General features: G+C 43.1%; 1 protein-coding gene across 1 annotated transcript in view; it reads left to right on the plus strand.

The window, feature by feature from the left end:
* The window catches only part of LHCGR (luteinizing hormone/choriogonadotropin receptor), a 52,902-nt gene that overhangs the window by 17,033 nt on the left and 11,590 nt on the right, over positions 1-24,279 (plus strand). The window contains 7 exon segments of the mRNA XM_037528085.2: positions 846-920; positions 3,879-3,953; positions 6,527-6,601; positions 6,690-6,767; positions 16,028-16,096; positions 20,376-20,450; positions 22,278-22,463. Of these exon segments, the coding sequence (XP_037383982.1) occupies positions 846-920; positions 3,879-3,953; positions 6,527-6,601; positions 6,690-6,767; positions 16,028-16,096; positions 20,376-20,450; positions 22,278-22,463 (633 nt within the window).

The following is a 24,279-nucleotide window of genomic DNA, read 5'->3' on the forward strand; positions in this document are numbered from 1 at the left end:
TGGAACTTTTGGTGAAAGTGAACCTTCGAAACATACAAATGTACAATTTGTGACTTTGAGACTTTTTTCTCAGCTGGCAGCAAACAGTAGCTTCATTGAGGTTTCAATAATTACCTCCCTCCTTGGGGGTGGTACATGGCTCTTTTATTTTTGTGTCTTCTTTTAGAAATCCACTTATTCCTTAATCCATGCATTCATTCACACTGCATGCCAGGCAACATGAAGCCGCCAGGGATTCACAAGTCACAGGCCATGCTCCATGTCCTCAGTTTGCTCACAGAGAAAAAAGAGCAGAAGAACTAGACAGTCACAACCCAAGCAGGATACAGTGTCGGTAGTTAATCACCTCATGATTGCCTCAGAACAGGATTTGGGGAGGAAGGTTAAGAGTTTCGAAACAACGAATTAAAATCTCATCCGAATGATGGAGTTGGGAACCCAGACATCTTGCTCCTAATCCTAAACCTCCCCATAAACACTATTTGCCTCTCCTTTCGGGGCCTCAGTTTTCAAAGCTGTAAAATAAGGGACTCAGACTAGATTTCCTCAAAGGGCCTGTCTACTTCTAGCCATCTAAACAAGAGAAAAAAAAAAAAAAAAAACCCTGTCAGAGAAACTGGGGTTGCTGAAACTTGCATCTCAATTACACCTGGGTTATAGATGCCCATCAGTGTTCCCAGCAGATGTCAGTGCTTTACGATGTGAGGACAACTTCTGGCCTCCCTCTTCTTCTTTATAGGGACACACTGCAGCCCTCGGTTTTTTGGGTCACACACAGTGTATTATCATGCAGACATAGTCGTTTTCTTCATGTTTTGTTTTTTTTTCTTTTCTCTCTCCCCTAGTGAAATCTCTCAGAGTGATTCCCTGGAAAAGATAGAAGCTAATGCCTTTGACAATCTCCTCAATTTGTCTGAAATGTAAGCATCAGCTAACAGATAGTTTATTGCTGTACACTATTACCCTCGCTGACTGGAACCCACTCAGTATTTGTATTCAAGCATCCACTGCTAGGAATCCAAGAGGAAAAGACCACAGCAATTACGAGATCTGGGCAGGCACTAATTTCTCTCACTGCAGTGGCCTGAAGGTTGCCATGGTGACAACTGCTTCTCTCTAGGAGCTGTATAAACTCTGAAACATTACAACACAAAGTTGGAAATTAAAATTGACGTTGTGGAGTCCTGCCAAGTAGCCTTGCCTCCTGGAGGGAAGGAAGGATGTAGAGTATTTGGGATAGTGGGAAATTTTGGCAAGGAGCTTAGAGATCATGAATTGGTCCATTGGGGGCTGTTTGGGCATATTCATTCATTGGGTAAATGGTTCTTGAATACCTACCAGATAAAAGCCCTGTGACAGGAATGTGTATGTTGGATTTATTGTTGTTGTTGTTGTGATGTTTTTGAATTGGTTCTTTAAAATAATCCTTTCCAAATTCCTCCCAAAATACAAAAAGAAAGGGAGAAGACCAGCTCAACTCAGTTTCAGATGATGAACCTATGATCCAAAGAAGTTAATTGACTTGTCTGATGTCACATAGCAATTACCAGAGCTGGGACTAGAAGTCAGGTGATCTGATCCCTAAACCAGGGCCCTTTGTTTGGCCCAAACATGAGCTTGTACAAGAGAACTAAAGCTTTATTTATGTAGGAGTTTCAACAGTTAAGGGAAGATAATGGATGTTAGGCACAAACATTTCTTAAATACTTATTTTGGCATGTATTTCCTCTAGGTTGTGACACGTACTCCTCACAGCCACCCTGCAAAGTGGAGTAATTTCCCCTTTTGTTCAGGAGAAAGAATGGAGGCTCAGTGAGTTTAGTAATTGTACCATTATGGCACCTTAGACAATGGCAGGGCTGGGATTCAGCCCCAGCCTGTCTTTCCTTAGAGCTCATGGATTTCCCATAAACCACAAAGCCTCCCTATGAATGGTCCAATTAGTAATTATTTGAAGAGAACAATTAATTGATAAAGTATGTGAACACCCACCACATGTCCAACCAAGGTCAAGAGCTGCTAGAATACAGAGGAGTTAAAATATCTATCTCCCCCAGGAGAGGATAGTGTTGCCAGGGAAATGAAGCTAACTCACCAAGTGATTATAAAGAAATCCAGTTTCCCCATATGATTATGGGAAAATCCAAAATAATGGGCATATAGGTGCCAAAGTCTGAGCTTGAATATGGAGTAGAATTGGGGGGAGGGGGAGCTCATGATAAATACAGATGACAGTCCTTTCACACACCTGGAAATCTACAGTCTTAACAGACTTCCCAGGTGATACTGCAGCACGACTTATATTGAGAACCCACCAGAGCAGCTTAAGATAAAGATTTTCATGATGCAAAGCAGCATTGATCAACATTTAAAAATAAAGTGCTCTAAGGAAAAGATTATGGAATTTTCCCAAAGGAGCCTCTCCTCCTTGGTTCACAGCTGTATCCCCAGCACCTAGAGCAGGGCCTGGGATGTGTAGGTGGTCAATAAATTGCTGAATGAATGAGCAGATGCGTGAGTGATCTAAGATTCAAAATATCCTGAAGAGATCAAAGTCCCTTTCATATCATCCACATAATGCCTGTATGACCCACTTTTGCTACACTCAATTGTAAAAACAATTACAACAAAATGCCACTCACCTCTGAAAAATCAAAGGCAAAAGGTGGAAATAAGCACAAATGGTAGGTCATTACAAGAAGGTAAAATGAGCACTAGACTTGGAATCGGAAAATTTGGGTTCCCACACAACTTACGCTATTTCTCAGTCGTCTGACTAGAGACCAGTCATTCAACTTCCAGATTTCATTATCTATGATAACAATCGTTACCACCAGTTGAGGCTGGACACACACATACACTCCTCAAAAACCACTCTATGAAGAAAACAAGCTTTAGCAGCTAGTAAAACCAGGATGTAACACAAGCTGACTCCAGAATCCATTCACCTAACCAAAGCTCTGTATTTTCTCTACAGAACAAGAATAATAATCATTTACTCAAATGGTGATTGCATGGGTTAAGAAAATCAAAGCCGTTTACTGGCCTTTTATTGAATCCAAAGTAGACAGGACCCGACAACTGTGGCTACTTCTCAAACAGTCAAAGTCACAGGGCGGGAGGGTTGGGGGAGATAGGGGTAGAACCCTAATAAATATAGGGTAATGATACCATTGTGCTACTATGGCTGTACTTTCATACTTGCAAAGTATATTATCTCTACTTCATATATTATCACATATCACTTTATCTATTACTTGCTACCCACCAACATGTGCGATAGGAAGGGCTCATATTATTTTCCCAGTTTTATAGAAGGAAACCCAGCTTGAGGAAGTTAGGAGACTAGGCATCTTCACCCAGCAAATTATCAGTAGAAATCCCCCAAATACAAGCTTCCGCTCTGACTGTTCTAGAGTCTGAACACTCATCTAGATCATTTTTCAGAGGACACTAGGAAGAGGACTGGTTTACCTATAGGGAGAGGATAGGTTTACCTGCAAGGGAAAATAGCTAAGAGGCTCATCTCTCCCACCAAGCTCAAGTGTGCCAGCTTCACTTTGGGCAGGACGTGCATGGCCATGAGCCCCAGATGTTGTTGCTGCCCTGGGGAAGAGGGGGTGGAACAGATTCCCATCTATGGTGTCTACACCTGCCTCTGCAGGAGGTTGAGAGCAGAACTTCCTGAAAATGATCAGCTGGCTCTCCTGGTGCTCTTGCCATCCTCAGGGTGGTAATCACTCCTCTCAGGCATAAGAAGGGCACTTGATTCTGTTGATGCCATTTTTGGCCAGCATCCTCTGGTGACCATGGTCTTGGGCATTCCAATCAATACTCCTCTATTAAATGGTTGCCTGCTTTTTCCTCTCTCTTTACAGACTGATCCAGAACACCAAAAACCTTGTGTACATTGAGCCTGGAGCATTTACAAATCTCCCCCGGTTAAAATATCTGTGAGGAATTTTCCTTTTTAAACAATAAGGGAGGGGAAGATGGGCATCTGATGAAAATCAAAGCAATTAAAAGGCTGGGAAGAATTTTTTAACAATATTCCTAGCATTATTTGTGTGTACTTCTTATAATTTAAATTTAATCAGCATTACTCGTCAGCCACCATGCTGGGTGTTTTGAATGTATGTAAGTGGTTCCCAATATTTTCTCTGTCCCAAATACCCAATAAGAATATCACAGCTTTGCAAGTCATTTTCAAATTTGGTGGTGAGGATGGCCAGTGGGGGTGGGGGTAGAAATGGTTGGATGGTCATGATTCTTAAAAAGTGCAAAGCAGGGGCCTCCCTGGTGGCGCAGGGGGTTGGGACACAACCTATGAGGCTGTCCGCGGCCGCTGAAGCACGAGTTCAATACCTGGCCGGCCAGGGGGCATCTCACATGGCGCAGCAGACCTCTCCTGTCTCGCCCGATGCTCCCTTCAGCAGTGTGTTTTGGTCGATCTGCCTGTTCCCCACTCTGTCTCTGGTGAATCCTCTCACCCCCCCCCCCCCCCCACCACATCTCTGGCCTGTGCCCCAGTTCTTGCATGCATAAATAAATAGGTCTTTGAAAGAAAAAAAAAAGTGCAAATCAGAATCTCAAAGGTGAGGTGAAGTTCGAAAGGCAATTTTGATTTGAATCCCCATCCCTAGTTGAGAATTGCTGACTCCCTTTATCTCACTTGTTTATTCATTAAGTAAAAAATTTTAAGTATTGCTTAAGTCAGGCAGTAAGCTATATAAATTAAATCATTATTTTCTATTTCCCATTAAATCACACTGAGTCCTCTGGTTAGAATTTTGAGTACCACAATAGCCCGGCAGGTTCGTGGCCTGACAGCAATACCAGCACTCCTGCTGTGTGAGGCAATCTCTAAGTGTATCGCTACAGACCTTCTCACACATCAAGTAATCCCTTATTCACACGGGAAAACATACATCTCCCTAACATAGATGTCCTCTGTCTCCTCTTCCTGATGACTTAAATTTCATAAAATCTCCAAAAGATATGACGACCACACTCCCCACCACCGCCAAAAAAAGGGGGGGAGGGCCTCCCCGGAGGCGCAGAAATTGAACGCTGGGCTAAGAAGTTGCCCGCAGCCTCTGCAGCACTGGTTCGATCCCCGGCTGCCAGCGAGGGTCCCACATGGCGCGCAGACCCCTCCTGCCGCCCGCTGCTCCCCTCAGCAGTGTATTTCATCAGTCTGCCTGTTCTGTTCCCCGATCTGGCTCTGGTGAATTCTCTCACCCTCCCACACTTCTCCTGTACCCAGTGCTTGTATAAATAAATAAATAAATCTTTAAAAAGGGGAGGGAGGGAAGGGAGGCCAGGGAAGGCCATCTTGTCCCTGTGGTCTCTTGTCACCCGGTCAGGCTTGCTCTGGGGTCTCCTGCAGGAGCTGCTTTGGGAATTAGCTCCTTTGGCAGCTCCACCACTGGCTTATTCCTAACCTTGCTTTTCTAAACTCCAGAGGAGGGTTATCTATAGGACACATAGCATCTGCACCATCAACTGCTTCAGGAAAAAAAAAAAAAAAAAAAAAAAAACATTTTAGGGATAAAAAGAAAATTCCAGAAATATATTTGACCACTGCAGCTCCTTGATATCTGAGAATAATCGTCTTTTATTTTTTAAAGGTAACATTCCCCAGTCCCAGTACCCACCGCAGCCTAAGCCCACACAGCTATCACCAGCCACAGACCGAGCAATGTGACCTGGGGTTATGGGTAAAGGAGATCCAGCAGGAGCCAAAAGAGAAACCTGGCTTCCTCTCACTGTCACCAGGTGCCAGGCAGCTTATTCAGTTGTCCAGAGTCCCTGACTCATGATTTTAAAACTCACCAAATGCCTAGACTCCTTGAAAAAAAAAAAAAAAAAACTCCCATTCTTGTGTAAAAAAATATTTTCCACTCAGCATATCACTGAATTTATTCTCTTCTTTGAAGGCTAAATAAGCAGTGAGAGGAAAAGAAAAGGAGCTTTGAGTAGCTCCAATAACCAAAAGAACGTTTAATGACTTCAAGTGAGATGCAGGAAGAACTTCCTAAATTGCATGGTAGCTTAACAAAGAAAGGTGTTTAATAATGAGGGGTATAGATTTCTCACATGGAGATTAATCTATCTGAAGTATCTTAGTTAAAAACCTGTTCCAAAGTAGGGGGGTGCTTTCTAGAATTATCAAGCACATGGAATAAACTAATTACCAAAAGGAAATGAAATACTTAAATGCAACTGGTGCAGTAGGAAAAAACAGGCTAGAAATATAAATAATGAAAAAGACCTAAAAGTTTAGTCCCAGCTCCTAGATCTCTAAATAGGAATCATTAGAGCAACTTTCCCCATACACTCAGGACTTTTAAATTCTAAAAGCTTCAACAGTTAAAAGTGTTACTGATAAAGCCAAACTCAATAGTTTTTAATTTAATGTGAAAATAGTATTTTCACAGTGCTTTCCTACTGCTTTCTATCCTTATGCCTTAATAACACTTTTATTCACTCTCTGCCCACATCCCCACCCTGCCCCACATCACAGGAGCATCTGTAACACAGGCATCCGAAAGCTTCCAGATGTTTCGAAGATCTTTTCTTCTGAATTTAATTTCATTCTGTAAGTACCAGACTGATTGCTATGCATAACAGTTTCCTATTTGCAGCTAAAATTTGGAAAGTAAATATTTCTCATTTCATTCCTCAAGGGAAATTTGTGATAACTTACACATAACCACCATACCAGGAAATGCTTTCCAAGGGATGAATAATGAATCCATAACACTGTGAGTAAACTCCTAGATTCATGTTCTGCCATCCAACCCCCTGCTATTCTCACAGCCAGCTTGAGGCAAGCTCGTTTTCATCGGTAACACATTCCATACTTGCTGGTAACATTCTTTCTGACCTAAGACTCCAAAGGTGAGAGCAGTTGTGTGGGATGGAAGCTGGGTCATGTGTTCACATGACAACCAACCAACCCATCAGTTTAAAATTAATCAAATGGGCCCTGAGGAATTACAGTGACTGAATTTCCACCTTATGAAATTGTTCACTACATCAATGGAATGCTTTGAAGCTAGGAAGTGACAGCCTGGAGGGGAGTGGCTGGCCTGGTTAAAAGAAGGCACAGAAATTTCAAATTTCTACTGAGAAGAGTTTGGAAGGATATTCTCCAAGTAGGTAGAAAAGTTGATTAATGGAATCTGCACTCTTTCTCTGATTTTTCTCCTTCTCATTTGGATCTGGTTACTTTGTTTCTAAAGCAACATCATCTATGCCCATTCCCCACATCCTTTAATATTTAACAAGATGGCTATGTACATACTTGACAATCATTCATCAGGTTACCAGTATCCTGGACCCAATTCTTTTCATGTTCTTTCCTAAGGTTTTGCTATTCAAAGCACAGCCCAGTCTCAACATCATTCTGAGAATTGGTTAGAAATGCAGACTCCTGGCCCCATCCCAGATCTATTGGTTCAGAATTTGCATTTTTTGCAAGTCTCAAGTTACACACAGGCACCTTAAAGTTACAGGAGCATCATACTAAGATAACACAACACATTCTCCTCTCTGTACACCTGCCTGGCTTCCATCTCTGATGTGAACATGGATCCCTGCCATCTACCTGGGCACTCTCCTTTGCCCCCACCATTCAGAAGCAGCATCTTGAGCCCTTTGTCTCATTTATAGTCAATGTCCAGAGACCCAAATTCAATTCTGCTCCCTACATACCAACTTTCTGCTTTGCTTACAGCCATGGTAGGATTGTGGTGAGGCAGTAAATGAGAACAACCTTAAAGAGAGAGCATGGATTGAATGAGCCTGGAATGAGGACGTAGCTGTGAAGCAAGAGGAGAGACCATTTCAGAGGATTCTCTTTTCTAGCAGTGGGTTCTAAAAATTATTATCAATGGCACACTGCATTTGTATAGTGCTTTTACTTCTGTAGGTGTAATTCAATGCGTGCCTATCATGTTACAAAGCTGTGGCCAATGTAGCACCAACTCAGAATGTTGCAATCAAAGAATACAGAGCAGCAATCTAAAATAATTCCAAAACAACTCAAATTCCTTACTTGTAACTCAAACACCAGGAAAGCGACTGTAGATCCTAGAAAATTTTCTCTTCAATCTTTCTACTCATGTATTTCTAATGGGACATGATCAGTGAGTAATTCACATACTACAGCTCTTCTAGATGTTTCTAACATGTTTGAAACAGCATACGGAAATGGAATTACTCACTGATCACGTCCCATTAGAAATGAGGTATTCCTAGAGTGAACACTCAGTGCACTGAATGGGGAAGTACCGGATGCTTTGGGGTTCAAGGCCTTCCTGTGCCTTTATTGAGAACATGAAAGACATAAGCTCCAAGCCCTCTAGAAATTCATGATCTCCATGGAGGGAGGGAAAATGTGAAATAAAGAATAATATAAGCCAGTAGGTATTCACTATGAGAACTTGCAATCCACAGAAATGGAAAGTGTTGGGGAAATCATCAGGAGCTGGGGGAGTCAGCAGAGGCTGTGTTGGTAGAGCTGAGACTTGAATTAGACCTTATGGAATTGGTGGCATTTACAATAGGTAAATGTGCTAATGGTAGTTAATATTTATATGTACTTACTTTAAACACCTGTGTAGTTTTTAAGTCTCACAACAACTCTGAGTCTCACACCAGCTCTAATTTTACATGAAGAAACCTTGCCCAAGGTCAAGGTTTGGACCTAGCATTCCAACTCCAGAGTCAAGTTCTTAACTATTATGTGATATCACATACCGAGAAAAGAATGAGTAGCCCAAATCAGGGGACAGCATGAGCAACAGCACGTTGTGGGAAGGAGGAAAACAGGATGAGACTTACTAATCGGGAGTGCAGATCCTGTTTAAGCACTGGGAAACATGTTTAGACAAATGGCAGAGGATCGGGAGGACATTAGATTGCAGCTGGCCTTGTGTGCCAGGATAAGAGTGAAAGGCTTAGAAGTAGCTCTGAAAAAACCAATAAGAATGAACCACCCAATAGAGTAGCTTTTATCCAAAGATCACAAATATCCAAGACTCCCTGTGCTTTTGACCTTGGTCTAAAAATAATCAGGAACATTACCATAGGTATTTGTACAGTGATGGGAGCGGAATGGTGTAGGAACAAAAAGGGAGAGGACATGGAGGAAAGTTAACAAGGAAACAAATGTTGGGAGAACCTGGAGGGTTCTATGGGCTCCCCAGACTGGACCACTCACCAAACTCAAGGAATGACCAAACATTCCTTTTCATGCCCTCACATTGCAGCAGGCACACACATGATACTTTCATGATGGAGCCATTAACTTATGTTGGTTATGATGTGAAGAAAAATAGTACCTACCAGCAGGGCCTAATTACTCCACCTCTGAAGTTAATGAGGATTGCGGATCCATCTCTCCCAGAGAGCCCATGGGGGCATTGTGCTTCCATTCCCGCCTCTCTCTTGGCCCTTCATCTGGAAGGAGAGTGATTAGACATTTGCCAGGCACTTGCTCTCAGCTGAATGGGCCCTTCTGTAAGTGAAGGATCGTGTGGAGCACCCCACTGGAAACAGGGTATTACACTTAAAGAGGAAAGTCTTATTTTCTCAGCTATGAAGTTCAACTCCCTAATTAAAATATAATGAAAGCAAGCCTTCTCTTCTCACTACTAGTAGTATTTGAAAATTTTGCTTTCTGTGGAACCTTTCCTGCCCTTCCCCTACCCAAATCTTTACCAACTGTGAGCTCATTTAATAAAAACAAAACACTTCACTTGATGCTGGAGCAGCACAGTGGGGCGGATGGTAAAACTGTACATTATACTCTTATGTCCCTTTATAGCCACTTTGGCTTTTCATTAAATCTCCTCAAGAGGCCACCCTGAAATGTGCCCCCTGAGTGAGCAGGATTTGGCTTGCACCACCTTTAAAATATTATAGATGGTTAGTAACACTAGCCTCAAAAAAGATACAAACTTGATTCATATCTGAACTTCATAAAGAGAAGGAAAGGTCACTGCAATTAATTCTCTAAGACCCTTCAGAGAAAACGAAGTAGCCAGTCCTGGCTCTAGTGCCGGCTCTCTGTTAAGCCAGTGCACTCATGTCACACCACCTTGACACCCCTCTGTCCTGTCCATCCATTGGGGTGATTTACACTGCCTTCTTGTGTAAATGCACTCATATTGTGTCAATTACATGGCACCACCCCATTTCAAAGCCGATATTCAGCAAGTCAGTTCTTTTAGATCATTCTGAAAATACTGTCTTATTTCTTTTTAAATATATTTTTATTTTGAAATTTTAAACGGACAAATGGAATCACTTTCCATTTGTTTATCCACTGACAAGTGGTAGGAACAGTACTATAAACACCCCGAGATACCATACCTAGATTCACAGCTTGCCACACCCACTCCCTCTCTATTTAAGTACACAGAACACATTTCCCTTTTGCCAAACCATCCAAATGAAGTTTATTGACGTCATGGCACTTTATACCTAACTACTTCAGCATGTATTTCCCCCAAACATGGACATTCTGTATAACTACAACAACATCACACCTCAGGAAATCAACATGAATTTAATGACATCTTCCAACCTGTATTCACTGATCAAATGTACATGATTTTTATGACTTTTAGACGCAGAATCCCATCAAAGTTTATGCACTGCATTTTTGCTGTTATTTCTTTGTCTCCCCACCCTCACCTCCTACCCTGAAAACTGCCCTGCTCTTTTCTATATCACACTGAGTGCTGTGAGGAGCCCAAGCTAGTGGTCCAGAATCACGTGACTATGCTGCCATTTCTGCAAGAATCCTGCATAAGGCATGTGGGGTCTCTCCCAGTGTGTCAAGCCAGGAGGTACCTCATGTCACTCAGGAGCCACGTGGCCCAGGTCGTGACTGCAGACCTCTGTGTAAAGGCATATTTTTCCTTTGTCATTCAAAAAGGATCCATAGGATACTTGAGCTCCTTGTGGCTCTCCTACTGGCCAACAAACTTTTATCCAGTGATTTTGGCACCTATTGATTATTTACTTGTTACATATGGAGATACAAGATGGTAATTTTGAAATTCTGTCATTCTACATTAGCCAACACTCTTTTGTAAAAATCTTTTTTTCCCTTTTCCTCTCTCACATCGTTGCTCTCTCCCTTTTTAAGCATCACTGTGGAATATGGAATTTTCAAAAATTGTATTCCACATATATTATAGCCTATTTCAATGCCTGTCACCTTTTTGTTATTGCATATGGTGAAGTCATTTAAGTTGACATGAATTTGGTTTAGGTGGAGAGAAACATTCAAACTCAGTGCTGCTGAAAAGCAGGCCTGCTCATATCAGTGGCAGAGATCCCTTGCCAAGGAGACTGTGAGCCCCATGGAATTGGGGAACCCTCACAGACATTCAAAACTAGGGTCATGACAGCAGATAGTAGTGGCTGGGTAAGAGCTACCCACTCAACCACTGCCAGGGCTCCACTAGAGAAGGGTCTGAACACACAAGCAATTACTCAGATATAAAAGGATGTCAGCAAAGTGCACCCAGAGAAAAAAAGTGGTGAATTTATGATCCCTCTTCTTTAGGATAGTGTTGCATAGTCATTTGAGAAAAAAATGCTTATTGATATAACACCAAAGGCAGTTTCTAAAATAATATGCTTTGCTCTTCAGTAATGGGGACTCTTAAGATCTAGAGGTCCTGCAAACGTAAATTCAGCTTTATTCTTTGAAATCCAAAAACCGGGTGGCAACATGGTCCAAGAGGGATCTATGACAGAACATCCAGTATGGCTAATACAACCCCAAATGTTTTTAGAGTCCTAAGAATATTCAGAGTTTGTAATAAGGCAGCATTCAGAATTAGAGTATCATTTGTGACTTAGTTCTAAACCCTGAATCTTATTTTGAACAAAAAGGTAGCATTCACTTTGTTTGAGTCACAATTACTGACACTTGAATAGAGAATGCAGACAATGCTTTAAAGTAAGGTACAGCAATTGTAATAGAGGAAAAAGTTAGGGGGGATTCATTTCTATGCCCGTGACAGCATCCTCAAGGCAAAAGAAGCACTCCTCATTTAATTCTGACACCATGATGTTTTGGAAAAAAGTTATCTGAAGTGACTCTCCAGATGTTTTAAAGGGCATTGCAAGCATTGTGCAGGTCTGACAGCATGGGGGCTCCCACTTACATTTGTAATTTCTCCAAAGTAAGGAAGCCACTCGTTTAATCAAAACAAGACAGCACATCCTATTGTGTATGCCTGGGAAGAACAGAGATGAAAAGCAGCAGCTGAAAAGGAAATAGTGGAGACTTGTTCTTTGGGAAACTGGGACACATAGGACCAGGCTATTAAGAAATAAATGTCCAGATACAAAATTGTGAATGATGCCACCCTTTTGAGGGTGCTCAAAGCGTGAGTTCATTGGGGGCAGCCCATACCACTGAACTGGCCTGCGCTGCCCAGCAAGAGAAAGGCCAGTGGAGAAGAACAAGAGCTCAATTAAACAGGTCACTGTATTTCACAGAAATCCTTTCCAGAGGATGCAAAGAAACCTCTTTCCCTCTGTTCTGGTAAGAGAGTTGGAGGCCATTGCCAAATAGGAGTTAACGGGAGTTAATAGGAGTAACAGTAAGAATTTACTGTGTTCCAGAACCCAGTTCTAAGTGCTTAATATATGTTTACTATTTTAATCATCACAACCACCTTGTAAATCAATGGTATTATTATCATCTCTATTTTCAGATTAGGAAATTGAAACACAGAGATGCTAAGTAACTGGCCCAGGGTAACTGAGCTCGTAAGTAGGAGAGCCGGAGTTCAATCCCAGACATTTGGGCTCAGGGCTCCTGGACTTAACCACCAGGCTGCACTTAGAGCAATGGCATTGCAAGCCTCACAAAAATAGCATAAGACGGAGGAGCCCATCTTTATAAGTATCAAAGCTCGGGTCAGGGCAGCATAAAATAGTGATGAAGGATGGGCATCCCAACAACTGCAGGCAGTCTTGCATTACTAGGAAGAGTAGAAGCTAGTTTTTGCAACTCCACCTCTTCAAAGACACAGAAAGCAATCAGGGGACTAGACTCCAGACTCTATTCTGACCCACAGAACATCTGATTTGCACCATGGAGCTGCTGAGAGCTGTCCCCTCCTGGTACACCGTAGGGGAAGGAGTCCCACAGCGCAGGCCCACGTTCCCTGGGACTGCTTGCTATAAAAACGCATGTTCCTGGATACCACCAGATCTTGATGCCAAGGTCTCTGTGGCACCTGATCAGTAGATCGGACTCTGTTTTGGCAACAGCTTCAGGTGATTCTGAGTCCATGGATGGAGGTGTATGCTGTGAGAAATACTGGCCTAGAAGCCAAGATATCCAGCTTCAGGAAAGTTGAGAGAAAGACAGGTATGATTCCTTCATCTAAAAAAAGACTGCCGTAAAGGTATCCAACCCCAAATGACAAGAGACTGCCAAAGCACAATGTTCTCATTGTAAAATTAAAAAGAAAACAATGCTAAAGAATGCTAGTGAAATTGAGCTGCTAAAGTGTTAAGAAGATTGTAATTACAACAGGGATCAAACAAGAACTGATCCCCCACAGATTCCACATTATAAATGAACATGGAAAACTACTGAAAAATTGTGTCCAATAATCTATTGCAGAATATAGTAAAAGCCAGTGTGTGAAGGTGTAGCTCAGAAGAATTCTAGAAGAAAGCATGTAAGAGCAGAGAAGCCAGAGAGGCTCTTCCCAGAAAGAGCAAGACAACCACTTCACAAGCCCTGAAACTGAGCTCCTGCTAAGTAGTAGGCATCATGAGTGACCCACAGGCTTTATGAAATGAATTAAATACACTATCCTGCTCTCTTTGAATTCAACCTAATAAGGAGACTTCACTAATTATTTGGTAATCTATTTTCTGTATTCAAATATCATGCCTCAACATGAGTCCCACCAATATTTATTTATATGCCGGTTGGTCTCAGGTGTGCTGGGAGTTAATGGGAAAAACCACAGGCAGATAGACTGACATATCACACACACGAGACAGATTCCAGACTTGTCTTGCTTAAAAAGCCATAGGAACCTTACAGGCAACAACCCCTGAGCACAGGCAAGTAGAACATCTGTGTGAAGTATATCTCAACTCACACACCTGTTTATCTCTGACATGGCCCATGCAGCTGCCAGCAACCCTTTTAAGGGAAAAGAGCATCTTCCCAGATGCATGGAGCTTAATTTTATATCACACCAGGGCCTTTTCTCACTTGAGTCTTGGCATAGCAGGTTGAGCGCAGTACTGTGAAGCTGTCCGTAGCCTCTGCAGTGCAGGTTTGATTCCCAGCCAGCCAGGGAGATTCCCACATGGTGCACAGACCTCTCCTGTCTCACCCACTGCTCCCCTCAGCAGTGTTTTTCGGTCCTCTGCCTGTTCTGTTCCCCGCTCTGTCTCTGGTGAATCCTCTCACCCTCCCGTGCCTCTGGCCTGTACCCCAGCTCTTGTATAAAAATAAATAAATCTTTTTAAAAGAAAAAGAATGTAAACAAATATTCCTATTTAGGTTGTGGCATTCAAACTTTTTGGCTATCATTTATAATAAGATACTGATCTTCCATGGTCCCATTTCCTCCAATCCACTGAGCACATATTTATTGTCATTTCCCCGGGTGCCAGGCACTGTTCTAGAGATGGAAAACTCTGCAGTTAACAGAATAGGTTAAAATCCTTGCTCTAGGAAGCTTACATTCCGCAGGGGGAGGTGAACAGTGAACAAGTACAATATAATGTGGGTCAGATGGTGATAAAGCAACAGAGGGAAAACAAATCAGAGAAGGGAACTAGAGGATGCTGGGACACTGGGGGAGGGGAGAGCAGTAGTTTAAATATAGCAACCAAAAAAGGCCACACGGGGAACATGCCATTGAACATATTCCTGCAGGAGGAGGGAAAGGGGCCATCTGATATCTCAAGGAAGAAAAGTAAAAACCATAGCAAAACTGATGGGCTAGAAGTCACCCCAACAAAAATTGTGTTCTGGTCCATTGTTTGCCTAGTGTGGGCTTTAAACAAGTCACTTTCTGAGCCTATTTCCTTCTTTGTAAAATGAAGGTGCTGCTTGATCCTCTCCAAGTTCTTTCAGGAACATGGAGAGTTCCTAACTCTAACACTTGGCATCTGTGTTCTAAGAAACCTCTTGTGTTTTAATCTAGGCAGACCTGTATATGTGTGTAAACTTACACATATGTGACATACAAAAATGCTACAACAAAATTTCATAAGCCGGGCTACCCTATTTACATGCAACATACTTAAATATTTTAAACGCTGACTTCACCAAACTAAATTGATTTCACTATCCACCAATGGGTCTTAAAGAACTTACAGGCAACAACCCCTGTTCACGGGCAAGTAGAACATGTTTCTGAGCTATATCTCAACTCACACACCTATTTGTCTCTGACATGGCCATGCAACCACCAGCAACCCATTTAAGGGAAAAGAGCACAGACATGGAAATCTTCTTGGTGATGGCACCAAATATGGCATCTGCAAAGCCACACACTGATTTCCAAGAAAAACAAAAGCTAACTCGGTACTTGAGCTTTCCTCTGCCCCCAGCTTCCAGATGTATTCCGCGCAGGCCTGAAGCAGCAGAGGTGAAGTGCCAGTCTGACAGCTCCAGCCTCAAATCCCAGTGCTGCTTCCCTTTGACCCTAGACAAGCTTCACCACAACACTGAGGGTTAGGTTTCTTACCAGTATAATGGAAATGACAAGAAGGACTAAACCATAAAATATACATAGAATGACTAGTCAAGTATAACTGGAGGTGGTGGTGAGGGTGGAGGCAGAAGCAAACCAGACCAAAAAGAGGTTTATCCCTTAGCATCTAAAATGTTAGAGAAATAGACCACATTGTGAATGCCCATAATTTTCTGAGCAATGAATGTCACAGGAGGAAGCATGTGAGATTCCAAACTGATTCTTTTGTTTCTAAACCTTCCCTCCTACCTCCTCAGCAAACTATATGGAAATGGATTTGAAGAAATACAAAGTCATGCGTTCAATGGGACGACGCTGATTTCACTGTAAGTATGTGCTTATTTCCCCAGCTCATGAATAAAAATGAAATATTACTCTGGCTACCAGATCATATTCAATCTTCAGCAACTAACTCAGGACAAAAATAAACTTTCAAGTGGCTAGTCCTCAGTGTTTCACGCATGTTACTAGGCAACTGGCTGGCTGGAAACCCCAGAGCACCCTGATTTCAAAGATAGATGCAGCCTTTATACATTGAAGTTGACAGTTTGCTGAAATATTCAACACCCTACTTTAGGCTTCTCCATCTCACAGCCTCCCTCTCTAGCCCCCTCTTTCAGGTTGATGGTGTGTTCGAGGCAGCAGGATTTCAGAAAAGAAATCCTTCCCAGCCCCACTGCAGAGAAATCACATAATGTCATTTACGAGTTTAATCAACACCCCAGTCCAGGTCGGCTCACCCTTCTCCCTGCTGCTAAGGGGTTGGGGAGAGGGGGTTAAGGAGCTCATTTTCCACTGCACCCTAACCTTGGGAGCCATGGGAGCCTTGATTTTCACATATGCTACCCCAGCCCCCAGCGTTAACAGCCTTTTTGTCAAGAGGAACAACCCTACTATTTCCTGTATAGTCTCAACCTCCTTTTGGTGCTTCCTTTTTCTAGAAGAGTGGCTCGTTCTCAAAGCTTACAGGACTGGGGCTACTAGAACCCTAACAGAGTAGGTTCCCCTTTATTAATTTTTTATTAATTACTTAATTATGAATGAATAAATGATAATTAGATTTTTTTGTGCAGTGAGCACTAAGTACCTAAGAAATGGTAGCTTTTCTAAAAGTTGTCTTCCCTGTCATGGGGTGAATTGTCCCCATTTTCTCGCTGACTGGAATTTAATGAAGAGTTCACATTAGCCAACTGAATCTGTTTCTGCCAAATTTAAATCAAAAGCGCATCCTCTCCTGGCACAGCACTCTCAGATGCTTTGTTCTGTTGTTCACTCACCAAGTATTTGCCAAGCATCAGCTGTATTTAAAGAAGCAGCTATATTCTGAGGGAGAAGTAAAGATGAATAAGCCCTGGCATTGGCCCCACAGAAGCTCACAGAGGAGAAGGAAACCCCTTCACCGGGTATATAAACTGTACACTAAATGGTAACTAAAACAGAATGCAAAGCATGACACCTGCCTGAGAAAGGGAAAGCCCTCTGGGATTTAAAAGACAGAAAAGAAGGAAATTAGAAAAAGACTTATGGAGAGGTAGACTTTGAGGTGGGCCTAATTTGGACATGCAAAGATAGGGGGAAAAATGCATTCTGGGCAGAGGGCAAGGAGAAGAGTGGCTCAGAGGAAGAAGCATGGGATGTGCTCACAGATCAGCAAAAAGTGCCTTTTAGAAAGTTCTAGATGTGGGTTAAGGGCCATGCAGGAAGGGCCTTAAATACCAGATTAAAGAATCTGGGTTAAAGATTAAAGAATCTTCTGCAGAAAATGAGAAGCTGTTGAAAATTCTAGAATAGGAAGTGTGATAGAAGAGCATAAAGAAGTTTCATCTGTTAAAAGGGAGGGCAGAGGGTCATAAGTGGCAGGCCAGGGCTGGGAACAGGGGCCAGGGATATCTGATAGAAGGGTTGGCTGAAGTCCTTTGTGGTTGAGGTCACCTAGACCAGGGGGAAATGTAAGAACAGATAAAATATAGAATTGGGAGAAAACCAGAGATGAAGAAGAAAAGTAAGAGCAAGGACTAAGGTGAGACGGTGACCAGGAGAGTACATCCTTGGGCGGTCAGGAAAAATAGGACTTCAGAAGGAAGGGCCTTGGTCTACAGTGTCTCAGCTGCTTCAGAGACACAAAATAGATTTGCAGTTCAAAAAAATCCATTTGGTCAAGATTCTGTCTTGTTATATAAAAAAGAAAACTAAAAACACAAATCTCTTGGCCAAGAACAGAAATCAATTTCATTCAACAAACATTTATTAAGCATCACTGTTATGTTAGGCACTGTTAGGTGCTGGGTCTGCAATGGTAAAATGGAAATCATTCCTGCTTTCATGAAACTTCTGTTTTAGCAAAAGATACATCAAAGAGGAAAGCAAATAAGTTAATTTATGGCAGGTAGTGATATATACTAGTGGCAGAAATAACCTGTTACTGAAATTTGCAAAAATACAAGGGGGTGACTAGAAGTTAGGTGCCTCACATCTCCCTATGAGTTACGCCTACTGGAGAACCAGAAGTTCATGATTGCATAGTGAGGGGAAGACCATTACAGAGAGAGGAAACAGCATGTGCAAAGGCCCCAAATTGAGAAAGAAAAGAAGTTGATAAACTGGGAATCGAGAGGAAGGATAAGGTGAGAGGCAGGATAAGGTGCAGAGAAGCAGCACAAGGGCTGCCCTCAGAACCGCAGGGCCCAAGAGTCAGTCCTTACCATTCCACAGCACCCCAGTTTAGGAAGCTTTGCATGGACTTGGGAGTTTCCCCACTGGGCTTCATAAGGTCATGCTACCTACACTGCCACAGTGGAGGGCCATGTCACATGGGAGAGTCCCCCCAAAGTGACCCCGCCACAGTCTTGTAGATGAATTTGATTTATTCTAACCAAGTTGCATAATGCAGAGTTATCAGTAGTACCAAAAGGTCCAAGTTTTAATAAAACATGTGAAATGCTCTGTCATGAAGTTTGAACAATTAATTAGACCTGGCTGACATGAGGATTATTTGCTCACAGTGTCCCGTTATGATTTATGACCATAACTGAACATAATTAAAACAAACCAAATCAGGAAGAAGAGCCATAGAGGTTTGGGGAGGAAATTTTCTTTTGATTTAGATTTTAAAAAGCTATTGACTCTGGGCCTCCCCTGGTGGTACAGCGGCTGAGCACTGGGCTGCGAGGCTGCCTGCAGCCTCTGCAGCGCCAGTTCATTCCCAGGCCTCCAGCGAGCGTCCCACAAAAAAAAAAAAAAAAAAAAAGCAATTGGCTCTGACAACCTCATCTCTTTGAAGATGGAAATACACCCAAGGGATAGGATGAAGTGAGATGGACGGGTACGACCTAAGGAAAGGGTTGAGGGGTTCCCAGGAAAATCCTTAGCAGAAGCATATGGAAAACAGCCACTCAGGGTGTGAGAGGCAGGGCTTTTGCACTTTTTAAATGGCTGCCGTGATATGGAGACACACGGGAAGATGATGAAGATATAAAGCTATGAGATGAGCCAGGTAATCACCTAGACATCCAGTGGGGGAGAGAGCGGGGTACTGGTGCATTTAATTTGCCATGTTACCCCGTAACCATAGTGTACACGGAACATGTTCCCATGCTCCAAATCATCAAGCCAACAATGCATGTCTGCTGTGCCCACTGTCCACCGCTTTCCAAATTGCTTTCAATCACCACCCTTACCTTATAGGAACAAAGTGTGCAAATGAAGACAGGCAAGCTTGAGCCCAGGGACTCCTCTCCCAGCTCCATCGTCCACCCAGACAAGGCCTTTGCTTGGAGACACCAGCATCGGAGCCCAGGCAGGAGGCTGCTCAGCAGGGTCAGGCTGAGGTGCTTCTGAGCAGTTTGCACTGAGTTTCTCTGAGCTAAAGGGACAAGAAGCCCTTAATTAGCTACTGCTGTAGCAATTTCTGGCTTCTTCCATGGCCTTATGAGCAGTGGCCATCAACACTTTTGTTTCCACACCTGCACACCTGGCGATCATCTTCTGCACAGCACCAACCCCCAAGGCCCCCAGGGCACGTGACACCTTGCTACACGGGCTGCATTCCCTCCCCTTTCTGAGGAATGCATTTCTGAGAATGCATGAAGGCATGCATGTCTAAAAGAAAAGAGTAAAATGAAATGATGGAAGCACCCACTTAAAACGGCCCCTCCTTTATGTTTTTAAAGAAAGTATTTGCAAATTTCAATTTGTTACTATTAACAGACTCTGAGACCTCTGAAATCCAGCAGGAAGACTGATACAGGGCAGGCTGCACTCCTACCCTGGACACCTGAGCAGAATTTTTATCCTTGCCCAGCTGTCTGGCAGTAAATTTTCTAACCTCAGGAAGGGAGGAGCACAGTACTTTTAAGTTGCAGGGCCAAGGCATCCACCAAGAAAGAAGGCAAACTCAAGAGGGGAGGTGGGGCCCAACACACCAACAATGTCACGATTTTACCAAGTAGTGTCATATCTTTTCTCCACTTTACCTACAGTTGCCCCACCTTGTCCTCTCCAGCCCTGAGCACCATGCACACAGGCTGGTCCAAACATGTCTGTACACAGCTGCGACTGGGTACACATGAGATGCCAACTCCACTAAGGACACTGTCCTCCCCACAGGGACTTAAAGGAAAATGCACACCTGGAGAAGATGCACAATGGAGCCTTCCAGGGGGCCACAGGGCCTAGCATCTTGTGAGTACAGTGATGATTCCAACCGTGCACAGCAACATCCCTACTCAGAGTACATAACCATGTCCTCCCCAGCCGGGCTTTGCAGAGTGTCAGCCGCCACAGGTAAAAGGGCTGCATGACAAAGCATGGCAACCTGGGAGCTTCAGCAACACAAAGGCATTGTCTCACCATCGTGCAGAAGCTGAAGTCGGGCCTGGCAGGGCTGGTTCCTTCTGGGGGCTGTGAGGGAGAAGTCTCTTGCAGGTCTGTCTCCTTGCTTCTGGTAGTTTTTTCTGGTTGTGGAGTCATAACTTCGGTCTTCGCATAGCATTTGCTGTGTGTGTGTGATTATCTCCAAAGCACCCCCTTTTTATAAGGACAGTGGTCACACTGGATTAGGGCCCAGCCTAATGACCGTATTTTAACTTGATACCTCTGTACAGACGCTATTTCCAAATAAAATCACACTGTGACGTACCGGGAGATTAGGACCTCAACGTATGAATTTGGGGAGATACAGTTCGAACTATAATACCAAATATGGAGGATGGCGTCATGTGCTGACAGAGCTGACTCACCTGGCATTTGCTGGACAGGAGGACGGGACCGAGATGCTGTGCGTCAGTTCTCTGAGGGTGTGAGAAGCGGTGCCCAGTCCCTCCATTAATGGGAGTATCGTAAAGAACATCTCCATTCCTTTGTAATGAGCTTTACAGCTCCTTTACAGCTTTTCTGTAATCCTAATTTAAAATATATTACACTTCCCCTCCTCAAGAAAAAACCCACCAGATCTACAAAGAATCCTGCTCAATTCCTAACATACCTGAAATAATAATTCTAGAAAGCTGAATGAGAACACCAGCTAGGTAAATAGACAAGGCTACAAAAAGCAGCAAAAGTCTGCAGCCCTGGAGGCAAATTCTGCTGTCTTGATTATTCCGTCGAGGGTCTACACTAGTCTTCATTCTGTGTTGTCAAGCTCACCTGTCCAGCAATCATGATTAATGATTGCTCCATGTGCTGGAAGTACTGGGTCAGTTTGCTGGGTCAGAGAGCTGCTGTGCTGCTAGGAAAGTTTCATGGAGCACAGCAGCTGCCACTTAAGAAATACATTGGCTTTTAAAATTCCCACTGACTCTTCTTCCTCCTCACATTTGATTGTTTGGTGTTTTCTTAGACATTGCCTTAAATATAGAAAAGCCCAAGAGTTCAGGACCTTGTTTGCAAAACCTGAGCTTTCCACACAGTTCTGCTTGCATGGCCCAGTATTTGCTTTCTTTGGACTGAAGACTCCAGCTTGCCTTTAGAGAACCCGCCTTCTGTGTGCTGGGAGACGATGGCTATCGCCACACAGTGGCTCTTAACAGCCTAGCTGCTTTGCTTCCAGAAAATCTACCCTGCAGGCTTGATCAATTATAGACCTAGGCATCTGAAGTCATGAATATTTCCCCTGGGGCAGAGCACAAAAGCTGATGTCACTGACTGTGCCCACTGTCTCATAAAGCAAGTAGCTATTTCACTTCTGTTGAGTGGAAAGAGGTAGAAGGAGGTAGCTAGAGAGAAAGGAAAGCAGGAGAGCGAGTGAGCAATGATAATGATGTGTGGCAGGTACAAGGAGTTATACTCAACCTTGAAAAGAATAATGGGGTAAATATGAGAAAAAAAAACCACAGCACAGCTTCTTGAATTCAGATCTTAATGAGACTAACTGAAATGGAGCATTAGGGGGAAGGTAAGATGGAAAAAACAGAGCCCCAAGAACCTATACCAGGATTATTGTTAAGAGCTTTCATTTATGAATCATACATTGATGATAAATAAAATGCCTTTCTCCCTTCTATTTTTCAGGGATATTTCTTCCACCAAACTGCAAGCCCTGCCCAGCGATGGGCTGGAATCCATTCAGACACTAATTGCCACATCATCCTATTCTCTTAAAAAGCTGCCATCAAGAGAAAAATTTACCAGTCTCCTGTATGCCACACTGACTTACCCTAGTCACTGCTGCGCTTTTAGAAACCTGCCACCAAAGGAGTAAGTAAAAAACAAAAGGTAATCCTGACAAGCTGTGGCAGAATCTTCTGACTTCAAAATAGTCCCCAGTTGACAGCTCCCTGCTCCTTCACTCAATGCCTCCTCGACCAACTCCAGAGCCGTGGGGTCACTTTCGGATAGATGAGAAGCAAATGAACCACCCTGTTTCTTCCTGAAAAATGATTCCAAGTAGTCAATTCAACCTGAAGCCAGATCTCTGTAGCCTGTTTTGGCCTGACTGAATTATAACCTTGTATTAGGCTACCATTGCAGCTGTAAAATGGAGCGCAAAACTGCCATCTCAAAAGCCAATTAGCTTTTATCAGTGAAGAGCATCATTTTTAAAGAAGTTGGGGGGGGGATGCTCAAGAGGGTAAATTTTACCTTATGTCTTAGTCCCTCATAAAAGGCGCACACAAAACCCTACAGGAGGGTTATGTTGTTTTCTAAAAGCTATTTCTCTCCCAGCAGAGACTGCCTTCCATTTCAGAACAGAACACCAGCGCCCTAAGGATTAGCTCAGGGCAGGCACAGACAGGGCACCAGCCCCCAGCTGCTTTGTGTGCAGTAGGGAGCATCTTGCTCACTCAAATGATTTCACGTCAGTCCAGAGTGGAATGGCAGGGCGTGCCGGAGTTCATCCTTCCTTCAAGCAGTTTTCCAGATTTTTTCCGACTGAGATGCGTACTAGAAATATCTTTTTCACATTGCAACCCAGTACACATCACATTTGTAACTGATAGAAAACGCAGCAACTCTTCACGGGATATAGTCTGCTGTTTTCTTACCTATTTCACTCTGATTTTGTTTGGTTTCAATGCTAGTCTTGATGCACTCTTTGCACTTTCATGACCCACTGACAGGTCCAACAACTTGGAAAGACATTGCCCTAAGGACATATTCTGCAGCCTAAGAAGATATCCTCAGTGAGAATGCCCTAAGATAGTAACATTTGATGCTGCTGTCTTTGTTTAGAATCAACCTATTTATAATGAATCAACCAGCATATATTATTGTACACCTGCTTTGCTCCTTGCATAGATAGGTGGGTTCTGTTTGAAGCTTTTGAGGTAACCAAGAGCAAGGTCTCACTGTGCTTCTAAACCCATGTACATTAAGTGAGCTTCTAAGAACACTGAGTGCTTACCGTGTTCCAAATCATGTACAAGAGCCCAAAGAGACAAAGACAAGTAAGAGATAATCCCAACCCTCAGTGTCACAAATAGCTGTTTGGGGGCAATGCACAAGACAACCAGTACTTAAGTATAATACAGCATGTTATGTTAGAGCTGAGAACAGAACAGAGTATTCTGGGTGCACAGAAGTTTCTAAATGGCAGCAGGCCTTGTGGCAGTCCTTCTGAGGAAGTGTCTTCTGCTAGACTTGAAGCACAGGTAGGAGCTGGCTAGATGGGTGTAGGGGGAAGCACGCCAGGAAGATGGAATACCGTGTGTGAAGGGACAAAGGCAAGAGACGGAGGAATGAAAGTTCTTCAGGAAAAAAACTTGGAACAAGACTTATTCTTGCATATGGAGAAATGAGTGAGAGGAAATCAGAGAGAGGTGGTTGTGATAGGCTCTTAGTGCCAGGCCAAGTGGTTTAGAAAATGGGAAGCCACTGAAAAAAATCAAGAAAAATCTCCCAAATTTGCTTTTGTAAATACCATGCTGTCAGCAAAGTGGAGAAACAGATCGAGGAAAACAAATACATTGAGAGAACAATTATAGATGCTGGTTCATGAGGAAGGTGATCCTGGACCCCTCCACCTATGGGGCAAAGAGGTCACATCCCTTCTGACATTACTGGCATATGAAAA

The sequence above is a fragment of the Talpa occidentalis genome, unplaced genomic scaffold (genome assembly GCF_014898055.3).
Source record: "Talpa occidentalis isolate TD23 unplaced genomic scaffold, MPIMG_talOcc4v2.1 talOcc4.5, whole genome shotgun sequence".
NCBI lineage: Eukaryota > Metazoa > Chordata > Mammalia > Eulipotyphla > Talpidae > Talpa > Talpa occidentalis.